Genomic DNA, 12814 nt, shown 5'->3' with positions numbered 1-12814 from the left:
CACTGCGGGGGTCTGAGCGCTGGGCATACACTGGGGCACTGTGGGGGTCTGAGTGCTGGGCATACACTGGGGCACTGCGGGGGTCTGAGTGCTGGGGCACTGCGGGGGTCTGAGTGCTGGGCATACACTGGGGCACTGTGGGGGTCTGAGCGCTGGGCATACACTGGGGCACTGCTTGGGTCTGAGCGCTGGGCATACACTGGGGCACTGCGGGGGTCTGAGTGCTGGGCATACACTGGGGCACTGTGGGGGTCTGAGTGCTGGGCATACACTGGGGCACTGTGGGGGTCTGAGCGCTGGGCATACACTGGGGCACTGCGGGGGTCTGAGTGCTGGGCATACACTGGGGCACTGTGGGGGTCTGAGCGCTGGGCATACACTGGGGCACTGTGGGGGTCTGAGTGCTGGGCATACACTGGGGCACTGTGGGGGTCTGAGTGCTGGGCATACACTGGGGCACTGCGGGGGTCTGAGCGCTGGGCATACACTGGGGCACTGCGGGGGTCTGAGCGCTGGGCATACACTGGGGCACTGTGGGGGTCTGAGCGCTGGGCATACACTGGGGCACTGTGGGGGTCTGAGTGCTGGGCATACACTGGGGCACTGTGGGGGTCTGAGTGCTGGGCATACACTGGGGCACTGCGGGGGTCTGAGTGCTGGGCATAGACTGGGGCACTGCGGGGGTCTGAGTGCTGGGCATAGACTGGGGCACTGCGGGGGTCTGAGTGCTGGGCATACACTGGGGCACTGCGGGGGTCTGAGCGCTGGGCATACCCTGGGGCACTGCGGGGGTCTGAGTGCTGGGCATAGACTGGGGCACTGCGGGGGTCTGAGTGCTGGGCATAGACTGGGGCACTGCGGGGGTCTGAGTGCTGGGCATACACTGGGGCACTGCGGGGGTCTGAGCGCTGGGCATACCCTGGGGCACTGCGGGGGTCTGAGTGCTGGGCATACACTGGGGCACTGCGGGGGTCTGAGCGCTGGGCATACACTGGGGCACTGTGGGGGTCTGAGTGCTGGGCATACACTGGGGCACTGCGGGGGTCTGAGCGCTGGGCATACACTGGGGCACTGTGGGGGTCTGAGTGCTGGGCATACACTGGGGCACTGCTTGGGTCTGAGCGCTGGGCATACACTGGGGCACTGCGGGGGTCTGAGTGCTGGGCATACACTGGGGCACTGTGGGGGTCTGAGTGCTGGGCATACACTGGGGCACTGCGGGGGTCCGAGTGCTGGGCATACACTGGGGCACTGTGGGGGTCTGAGTGCTGGGCATACACTGGGGCACTGCTTGGGTCTGAGCGCTGGGCATACACTGGGGCACTGCGGGGGTCTGAGTGCTGGGCATACACTGGGGCACTGCGGGGGTCTGAGTGCTGGGCATACACTGGGGCACTGCGGGGGTCTGGAGGAATTCCAACGCAGAGCACTTTATTTTGATGAACCTGATTGGATGACGTCTGGAGTGACAAGGAGCAAGTTACCACTTTGATTGAACGGTTTAGTAAGGTGTGGACACGCCCACTGCACTATATCTTTTATTGTATAATATGATCCATAAATCTTGTTTATATTGATGGAATTTTTATATTTTTTTTTTAGATAATAGGCAGCGCTGCATCCCTAACCTCTTGGCGCCGAGCGCCCGGAAACGTGTGCCCTCTTGGCAGGCGGCCTTGGCACCTTGTGGCCTCATATTTGCATTCAATAGTGCAAAATACAGCTGTGCCAAGAGAGCCCCGGCACATTAAATGGTGGCGAACGGAAAGCTCCTTGCTCGCTATTTGCGATCGGGAGCTTTCTGATCATGTGATGGTATAAAGAACCCCCAAAAAAAAAAATAAGATTAACCACATGACCATAAGCCCCACCTCCCAGTATTCTAAGAGACCCCTTTAGAGGGCCGGCAGGCGCCAGCTCCAAGGGGTTAATCTTTTTATTTGGGGCTCTTTATACTATACTAGTCCTTGTACTTAACCTTCCATTTACTCGACTGCCATTCAGGGACTTCAGAGTACGTGGGAGCATGTGACTATCAGCGGCCTCCCAGAATGCAGTGCTCGTTATATGAACAGCCAATGGTCAGGCTGCAGCAATCTCATGTGACCCAGAGCAACAGAATTTGTATTTTTTTTGTTTTAGGAAGGGCTCAGGATCACAAACCAGTGGAAATACAAGTGCAGGAGGATGGCTGCCATGCAATGACAAGGAAGGGATGTGCAGACACCAAGAGATCCACAGTGCTGGATCAGGCAAGTGTCTTCCACCTTACGCGTTTCATATGTCTCAATATAACCTTTCCAGACCCAACACAGATTTCTCCGCTTTCCTTCATTCATCTCCTCCAGTCTTCTAGAGACCAGAGCTGAACCTCAGCCTCAGTTCTCCAGAGATCCGAATCAGAGAATCCCTTCTACACCAGAAGGGACACCCCATCAGGATTCCAACTTTGAGATCCTGTGCTCAACATACCTACTCCTTACCAATAAAAACCTGACAGAGCTTAGAACCCTTCCCTGCTTTATAGAGAAATAAAAAGGTCTGTCTCCACCCCAAAATCGCTCATCTATGTCTTTATGGACTTTGCTATGTGCACTGGTCCAAATCATTTGGTGGAGGGGGGATTATGGTGTGGGGGGGATGGAGAGGGGGGATTATGGTGTTGGTGGGGAGAAGGGATTATGGTGGGGGTGGAGGGGGGGATTACGGTGTGGGGGGGGAACTGGGATTATAATGTGGGGGGGAGGGAGGATTATGGTGTGGGGTTTGGCCTCTTAATTCCAGTGAAGGGAACTCTTAAGACGTCAGCATACCAAGACATTTTGGACAATTTCCTGCTCCCAACTTTGTGGGAGGAGTTTGGGGACGGCCCCTTCCTGTTCCAACATGACTGCACACCAGTGCACAAAGCAAGGTCCATAAAGACATGGATGAGCGAGTTTGGGGTGGAGGAACTTGACTGGCCTGCACAGAGTCCTGACCTCAACCCGATAGAACATCTTAGAGAGGAGACTGCGAGCCAGGCCTTCTCGTCCAACATCAGTGCCTGACCTCACAAATGCTCTTCTGGAAGAATGGTCAAACATTCCCATAGACACCCTCCTAAACCTTGTGGACGGCCTTCCCAGAAGAGGTGAAGGTGTTATAGCTGCAAAGGGCGGAGCCAACTCAATATTGAACCCTCCGGACTAAGACTGGGAGGTCATTAAAGTTCATGTGTGTGTAAAGGCAGGCGTCCCAATACTTTTGGTAATATAAGTATATGTGTAATCCTTGTATATAGAAGAACATGACCCCACCTGGTAACTCCCTACATATCTATTGTGTCCTGGAGTGACTAGGGGTCAGTAGGAGGAAACATGGCAGTCTATGGTGGAGGGGGTGGGGACTACTACCTGACCAGCCGGTGGAGAGAGATCCAATCAGTGCCAGAACTCTGCTACATTGAGTGAAGTCTTAGCAAAAGGGACCAATGTACATGAATAATCATGTGACGGCCAGCGATGTACCAGTACATCACTAGACTTGGTTATACCAGAATTGTATTCTAGAGCCGAAGGTCAGCTTTCTTGTAAAAGTAAGCCCAGCAGCTAACCAGCCACTGGATTGCTTTTACAAGCAGTGGGAGAGGCCGTTCCCCTCCCTCTCCACGGCTTTCTTGGGCTCTCCCGTCCCATAGAGATAAACAGGAGGACGGAAAGGCTCTGATCAGCTCTGTGATACAAAATATCAGAAGCATTGAGCATTCATCACTTCCGGTTCCGCTGGATGTAAACAGCGCCATTTTCCAATCTGGAAAGCGTCTGATCACCCCGATCTTGGCAGAGGAGGGACCCTAGATCTCCCCATAAAGAGTACCTGTCACTGCTTATTACTATCACTGGGGACATTTATATTCCCCGAGAACAATAAAAGGGATAAAAAAAAAAAAAAGAAAAGAAAAATTAAGCGACAGTGTAGCAATCGTCCCCCACATGTGAGGTATCAGGGTGAACGTCAGATCACGGGCAGTAAATTCTAGCACCAGACCTCCTCTGTCCATCTAAAGTGGGAGACGCTTTCAATTTTTTACAGGTTTTCTCTTTAGAGTAACATAGGAAGTCTCTAGCACTGATTACTGTGTAAATGTCACTGGCAGGGAAGGGGTTAACACTAGGGGGCGATCAAGGGGTTAAATGTGTTCCCTGGGTGTGTTTCTTACTATGGAGGAGGGGAATCTGACCGAGTAGAGGACAAGCCAGATCGTTGTTCCTAGCACGTAAGAACGGACGATTTGTCTCTCCTCTCCTGACAGAACCGGGATTTGTGTATTTACACAAATGCCCATCCTGTCTCAATTGCCCGTGACCGCCGGCCACACGCATTGGCTCCCCCGCCGTGCAGCGCGTGCCTGCTCTAGCTGTTTAAAGGGCCGACGCACAGCTACGGCGATTTGTGAGCCAACCTGCTGCTCTAGAATGATCACTTTTTGATCACTTTTATTCCTATTACAAGGATTGTAAACATCCCTTGTAATAATAATAAGAGATGACAGGTCCTCTTTATGGAGATCTCATGTAATAGAAATAAGAGATGACAGGTCCTCTTTATGGAGATCTCATGTAATAGAAATAAGAGATGACAGGTCCTCTTTATGGAGAGATCTCATGTAATAGAAATAAGAGATGACAGGTCCTCTTTATGGAGATCCCATGTAATAGAAATAAGAGATGACAGGTCCTCTTTATGGAGAGATCATTAATAGAAATAAGAGATGACAGGTCCTCTTTATGGAGATCTCATGTAATAGAAATAAGAGATGACAGGTCCTCTTTATGGAGGGATCTCATGTAATAGAAATAAGAGATGACAGGTCCTCTTTATGGAGATCTCATGTAATAGAAATAAGAGGTGACAGGTCCTCTTTATGGAGATCATGTAATAGAAATAAGAGATGACAGGTCCTCTTTATGGAGAGATCTCATGTAATAGAAATAAGAGATGACAGGTCCTCTTTATGGAGAGATCTCATGTAATAGAAATAAGAGATGACAGGTCCTCTTTATGGAGATCTCATTAATAGAAATAAGAGATGACAGGTCCTCTTTATGGAGATCTCATGTAATAGAAATAAGAGATGACAGGTCCTCTTTATGGAGAGATCTCATGTAATAGAAATAAGAGATGACAGGTCCTCTTTATGGAGAGATCATGTAATAGAAATAAGAGATGACAGGTCCTCTTTATGAAGATCTCATGTAATAGAAATAAGAGATGACAGGTCCTCTTTATGGAGAGATCATGTAATAGAAATAAGAGATGACAGGTCCTCTTTATGGAGATCTCATGTAATAGAAATAAGAGATGACAGGTCCTCTTTATGGGGAGATCTCATGTAATAGAAATAAGAGATGACAGGTCCTCTTTATGGAGATCTCATGTAATAGAAATAAGAGATGACAGGTCCTCTTTATGGAGAGATCTCATGTAATAGAAATAAGAGATGACAGGTCCTCTTTATGGAGATCTCATGTAATAGAAATAAGAGATGACAGGTCCTCTTTATAGAGATCTCATGTAATAGAAATAAGAGATGACAGGTCCTCTTTATGGAGATCATGTAATAGAAATAAGAGATGACAGGTCCTCTTTATGGAGAGATCTCATGTAATAGAAATAAGAGATGACAGGTCCTCTTTATGGAGATCATGTAATAGAAATAAGATGACAGGTCCTCTTTATGGAGATCATGTAATAGAAATAAGAGATGACAGGTCCTCTTTATGGGGACATCTCTGGGGTCAAAAAGACCTCAGGTGGTCACATTTGCATTTAAAAGAAAAAGCAATTTTGCCTTTAAGAGGAGAAAAAAAAATCCCTTTAAGACTGGAAGGTGGAAGTGACGTCGGGCGTCGCGCCGGTCCTCCAAGGGCATCGGATTGGCTCTGAGCGAAAATCGTCAGGTCTGGAGACTGGGACACCTATAAAAGTGATCCCGCGGTGAATCTGCTGCCAGGACCACTTTTATTAGACGCAGAATCGCCCGCAGTACAGAAAAATACCGGGGTTATGGCAGCCAGCGGGTGTAAAAGGTTCGGTATCTATTTATGTGGTATAATACCGATTTCTTCACACAATGGAGGTGTAGGGTGTCACCAGTAGGGGGCATCATACTCTCCCAGAATCTGATTGGTGGCAGGAGCTCTTCTACAGAGCGAAGTGTTTGAAGGTCAGGTATCTGTAATAAAACTTTTTTTCACAGGCTGGTGGTTTTTTATTTTGTTGACCCCATAAAAGGTCATCTCTGTCGCTTCCTAAACCTGCTAAGATCTCGGGGAAAGTCGATTTTTCTGTAGCGCTCGGACTCACTGAGATGTCAGCTTTAGGACTTGATGCTCCGAATAACTGATGTAATGAGGTCAGGGAAAGGCTGGAAATCACATCAATACTGCAACTAGAGAGAGAGCGAGCGCAAAGAGAACCGGACCAATCAGGCCAACGCCCGGACTTACCACATGAACCACCTCCGGGTAGATGGGCTCCGTGATGACATTGCGGTTGTGTGTGATGTATTCTACCATCTCGCTCAGGGCCGCCCTCTTTACCTCCTTCCATTTTAGATCACTCAGGGGGTCGGAGACAAAGTCGAAAAGGACGCAACACTGGCGCAGCTTCTGGACAAACAACTTTTCCTGCTCAGCCGGGGGAACGTCTGAAAAGAAAGAGGAGGAAGCACATGTTAGAGGAAGTCTAGGTGTAGATTTAGTCACATCAATAATTTCAAGATAAATCTTCTATGTAATGGAGGCCGCCATGCTTTCACCTTCAGTAGCTGGTCAATTGCATTGTGAGGAGTATAGAAGCGTAAACATTTCACTGTGCGTTATCTACCACACAAAAAGGTGATACAAACGAGTTCAAGGTCTGTTATGGGTTCATTAAGAATGAACCAATGCAAGTAATTGCCAGACCGTTGTTCCTAATTTTTACTGACAGTCTATTGACTGGAATGGTACCAGCTGATTGGAGAAAAGCCAATGTAGCACCAATATTTAAAAAGGGCCCAAAAAACATCCCTGGGAATTACAGACCAGTTAGCCTAACATCAATAGTATGTAAACTCTTGGAGGGGATGATAAGGGACTATATACAAGATTTTAGTAATAAGAATGATATCATTAGCAGTAATCAGCATGGATTCATGAAGAATCGTTCTTGCCAAACCAATCTATTAACCTTCTATTAGGAGGTGAGTTGCCATCTAGATAAAGGAAGGCCCGTAGACGTGGTGTATCTGGATTTTACAAAAGCATTTGACACAGTTCCCCATAAACGTTTACTGTACAAAATAAGGTGCGTTGGCATGGACCATAGGGTGAGTACATGGATTGAAAACTGGCTACAAGGGCGTGTTCAGAGGGTGGTGATAAATGGGGAGTACTCAGAATGGTCAGGGGTGGGTAGTGGGGTTCCCCAGGGTTCTGTGCTGGGACCAATCCTATTTAATTTGTTCATAAACGACCTGGAGGATGGGATAAACAGTTCAATCTCTGTATTTGCAGACAATACTAAGCTAAGCAGGGCAATAACTTCTCGGCAGGATGTGGAAACCTTGCAAGAAGATCTGAACAAATTAATGGGGGAGGGGCAACTACATGGCAAATGAGGTTCAATGTAGAAAAATGTAAAATAATGCATTTCAGTGGCAAAAATCTGAATGCAATCTATAGACTGGGGGGAGAACCTCTGGGGGAATCTAGGATGGAGTAGATGATCGGCTCAGCAATGACATGCAATGCCAAGCTGCTGCTAACAAAGCAAACAGAATATTGGCATTAAAAAGGGGATCAACTCCAGAGATAAAACGATAATTCTTCCGCTCTACAAGACTCTGGTCCGGCCGCACCTGGAGTATGCTGTCCAGTTCTGGGCACCAGTCCTCAGGAAGGATGTACTGGAAATGGAGCGAGTACAAAGAAGGGCAACAAAGCTAATAAAGGGTCTGGAGGATCTTAGTTATGAGGAAAGGTTGTGAGCTCTGAACTTATTCTCTCTGGAGAAGAGACGCTTGAGAGGGGATATGATTTCATTGTATAAATACCGGACTGGTGACCCCACAATATATAAATACCGGACTGGTGACCCCACAATATATAAATACCGGACTGGTGACCCCACAATATATAAATACCGGACTGGTGACCCCACAATATATAAATACCGGACTGGTGACCCCACAATATATAAATACCGGACTGGTGACCCCACAATATATAAATACCGGACTGGTGACCCCACAATATATAAATACCGGACTGGTGACCCCACAATAGGGATAAAACTTTTCTGCGGAAGGGAGTTTAATAAGACACGTGGCCACTCATTAAAATGAGAAGAAAAGAGGTTTAACCTTAAACTACGTAGAGGGTTCTTTACTGTAAGAGCGGTAAGGATGTGGAATTCCCTTCCACAGGTGGTGGTCTCAGCGGGGAGCATTGATAGCTTCAAGAAACTATTAGATAATCACCTGAACGACCGAAACATACAGGGATATACAATGTAATACTGACACATAATCACACACATGGGTTGGACTTGATACTATATAACTATGTAAGGCTACAGACACAAATGTTTAAGAACTCCGAAGCATTAAACTAAATACAGATCCATCCAGTCATACAGCCCAAATACCCACATCAGGTCCTTCAGTGAATGGATACTGAAATGTGAATAAAATCCCATATCTTATCCTTGCTTTCCAGCTTCTCTGCTCCCTTGCCGACAAAAGCCCAATTTGTGGCCATTATGAAGGTTGAGATTAACCATATTAATGGCCATGATGGGGGGCCAACTCCATAATAATGGCCATGAACGGGGGGGTGGACAACTCCATATGAAAGGCCTTGAAGGGGGGACAAACACTATATTAATGGCCATAATGGGGGGACAGGGACAACAACTCCATATTAATGGCCATGATTTGGGGGGGGGGGGGGGGGGGGGGACGACTCCATATTAATGGCCATGATTTGGGGGGGGGGGGGGGACGACTCCATATTAATGGCCATGATTGGGGGGGGGGGGGGGACGACTCCATGTCAATGGCCATGATTGGGGGGGGGGGGGGACTCCATAATAATGGCCATGATGGGGGGGGGGGGGAACAAATCCGAAGAGACATCTCCGTATTAATGGCCATGATGGGGGGGGGGGGGGGCGGGGGACAACTCCGGTGAGACAACTCCATATTAATGGCCAAGGTTTTGGAATGACATGTCCAAAAAGCTCATATAGGTGTGATGGGTGGAGGAACTTGAGCAACTCACTGAACACCTTTGGGATGGATTGGGACACCGATTGTGAGCCAGGTCTTCTAATCCAACATCAGTACCTGAAGGGTCCTGTTAATGCCACATCATAGAAAGACACAGTAGACAATTGTGCTCCTCCAATCTTGTGGTAACAGTTTGGTGAAGACTCTGCTGCCCCCCCCCCCCCCCACTGTGTACAAAGCCAGCTCCATGGAGACATGATGTGACCAGTTTGGTGTGGAGGAACTCAAGTGTCCTGCACAGAGCCCTGACCTCAACCCTACTGAACACCTTTGGGATGAACTGGAACACAGACTGTGAACAAAGGCTTTTTTTTTTTTTTTTGGAGCCCAACATTTGAGCCAGGTTTTCTCCTCCAACATCAGTACCTGACCTCACAAAAGGGCACAGTTCCTCACAGACGCCCTCCAAAATCTTGTGGAAAGTCTAATTTACTACTTTTTCAGGCAACCTCAATAAAATCTGTAAATACATCATTTCATCTTTTGCTGTGCCCTAAAATCACTACTGAAAAGCCACAGAAATGCTCAAATATCCCGTCAGCCCAGGTTCCTTGGCTGGTGCTCGTAAAAAGACATCTGAACAAATTTCCAACCACAGCAAAGGCATTAAAAATAAACTCAACCTCTTTCCAGGCATGGATGTAATAGGTGGGAGGAATTATAAGTCGTATAATACCGATTCAGGATCAATCCCATTTCCTATTGCCTGAGTCAGACGGAGGAGTCATGATGTTTCCGCAATTGTGAACGCTAATTATCTGGACCAAGAGATATCGATTTAACTGAAACATAGAAAAGTGAAGCCGCAGATCTTGCTAAGCCATCTGGTGGGGGAAACACAAAGCCAGCTGAATAGAGAAATCTCCGCAGATAAGAGTTTGTATTGAGGAATAATTTCTGGTCTGGAGTTCAGCTTTACCTGCATGATGGCCAAATGCAGAGGACTCTTCCTCAATCCCGAGTTCAATTCTCATTGAGAACCGACCAATAAAAAGACCTAATTAGAAAATGAATTGTAAGAAAGTGGGGGAGCTCAGGCTTCACCATCGCTCCATTTCCAGTACATCCTTCCCGAGGACTGATGCCAAGAACTTGAACCATGTTCCGCGCTATCTCTACCTCTGGACCCCCCCCCCCCCGTCGCCTAGTTTAAAAGCCCCTCTAACTTTACGGCCATCTTCACTCCCAGCAGATCTGCACCTTCCCCATTTAGGTGCAGTCCATCCCTTCTATGTTGGGAACATACTTCCCACTGATCACCAATGTAAGGAACATTCTTCTCAGTGATCACCAATGTAAGGGGACATTCTTCTCACTGATCACCAATGTAAGGAACATTCTTCTCACTGATCACCAATGTAAGGAACATTCTTCTCACTGATCACCAATGTAAGGAACATTCTTCTCACTGATCACCAATGTAAGGAACATTCTTCTCACTGATCACCAATGTAAGGAACATTCTTCTCACTGATCACCAATGTAAGGAACATTCTTCTCACTGATCACCAATGTAAGGAACATTCTTCTCACTGATCACCAATGTAAGGAACATTCTTCTCACTGATCACCAATGTAAGGAACATTCTTCTCACTGATCACCAATGTAAGGAACATTCTTCTCACTGATCACCAATGTAAGGAACATTCTTCTCACTGATCACCAATGTAAGGAACATTCTTCTCACTGATCACCAATGTAAGGAACATTCTTCTCACTGATCACCAATGTAAGGAACATTCTTCTCACTGATCACCAATGTAAGGAACATTCTTCTCACTGATCACCAATGTAAGGAACATTCTTCTCACTGATCACCAATGTAAGGAACATTCTTCTCACTGATCACCAATGTAAGGAACATTCTTCTCACTGATCACCAATGTAAGGAACATTCTTCTCACTGATCACCAATGTAAGGAACATTCTTCTCACTGATCACCAATGTAAGGAACATTCTTCTCACTGATCACCAATGTAAGGAGCATTCTTCTCACTGATCACCAATGTAAGGAGCATTCTTCTCACTGATCACTAATGTAAGGAACATTCTTCTCACTGATCACCAATGTAAGGAACATTCTTCTCACTGATCAGCAATGTAAGGGACATTCTTCCCACTGATCACCAATGTAAGGAACATTCTTCTCACTGATCACCAATGTAAGGGACATTCTTCTCACTGATCACCAATGTAAGGAACATTCTTCTCACTGATCACCAATGTAAGGAACATTCTTCCCACTGATCACCAATGTAAGGAACATTCTTCTCACTGATCACCAATGTAAGGAGCATTCTTCTCACTGATCACCAATGTAAGGAACATTCTTCTCACTGATCACCAATGTAAGGAACATTCTTCTCACTGATCACCAATGTAAGGAACATTCTTCTCACTGATCACCAATGTAAGGGACATTCTTCCCACTGATCACCAATGTAAGGAACATTCTTCTCACTGATCACCAATGTAAGGAACATTCTTCTCACTGATCACCAATGTAAGGAACATTCTTCTCACTGATCACCAATGTAAGGAACATTCTATCCACTGATCACCAATGTAAGGAACATTCTTCTCACTGATCACCAATGTAAGGAGCATTCTTCTCACTGATCACCAATGTAAGGAACATTCTTCTCACTGATCACCAATGTAAGGAACATTCTTCCCACTGATCACCAATGTAAGGAACATTCTTCTCACTGATCAGGAACATTCTTCTCACTGATCACCAATGTAAGGAGCATTCTTCTCACTGATCACCAATGTAAGGAACATTCTTCTCACTGATCACCAATGTAAGGAACATTCTTCTCACTGATCACCAATGTAAGGAACATTCTTCTCACTGATCACCAATGTAAGGAACATTCTATCCACTGATCACCAATGTAAGGAACATTCTTCTCACTGATCACCAATGTAAGGAGCATTCTTCTCACTGATCACCAATGTAAGGGACATTCTTCTCACTGATCACCAATGTAAGGGACATTCTTCTCACTGATCACCAATGTAAGGAACATTCTTCTCACTGATCACCAATGTAAGGGACATTCTTCTCACTGATCACCAATGTAAGGAACATTCTTCTCACTGATCTCCAATGTAAGGAACATTCTTCTCACTGATCACCAATGTAAGGAACATTCTTCTCACTGATCACCAATGTAAGGGACATTCTTCTCACTGATCACCAATGTAAGGAACATTCTTCTCACTGATCACCAATGTAAGGAACATTCTTCTCACTGATCACCAATGGAAGGAACGTTCTTCTCACTGATCTCCAATGTAAGGAACATTCTTCCCACTGATCACCTATGGAAGGAACGTTCTTCTCACTGATCTCCAATGTAAGGAACATTCTTCCCACTGATCACCAATGTAAGGAACATTCTTCTCACTGATCACCAATGTAAGGAACATTCTTCTCACTGATCACCAATGTAAGGAACATTCTTCTCACTGATCACCAATGTAAAGGATA

The 12814-nt window shown here is 46.4% G+C and overlaps 1 protein-coding gene across 1 annotated transcript in view; it reads right to left on the bottom strand.

Annotated features, from left to right (window-relative positions):
* PPP2R5C (protein phosphatase 2 regulatory subunit B'gamma) overlaps positions 1 to 12814 on the bottom strand; it is a gene marked incomplete at its 5' end in the record, with an annotated part of 142738 nt that overhangs the window by 61774 nt on the left and 68150 nt on the right. The window contains 1 exon segment of the mRNA XM_073609894.1: positions 6492 to 6691. Coding sequence (XP_073465995.1) covers positions 6492 to 6691 — 200 coding nt within the window.

The sequence above is a fragment of the Aquarana catesbeiana genome, linkage group LG13, assembly GCF_042186555.1.
Source record: "Aquarana catesbeiana isolate 2022-GZ linkage group LG13, ASM4218655v1, whole genome shotgun sequence".
In the NCBI taxonomy this organism is placed as follows: Eukaryota; Metazoa; Chordata; class Amphibia; order Anura; family Ranidae; genus Aquarana; species Aquarana catesbeiana.
The sequence above is the reverse complement of the archived record's forward strand: the minus strand, read 5'-3'. Positions and strand labels throughout refer to the sequence as shown.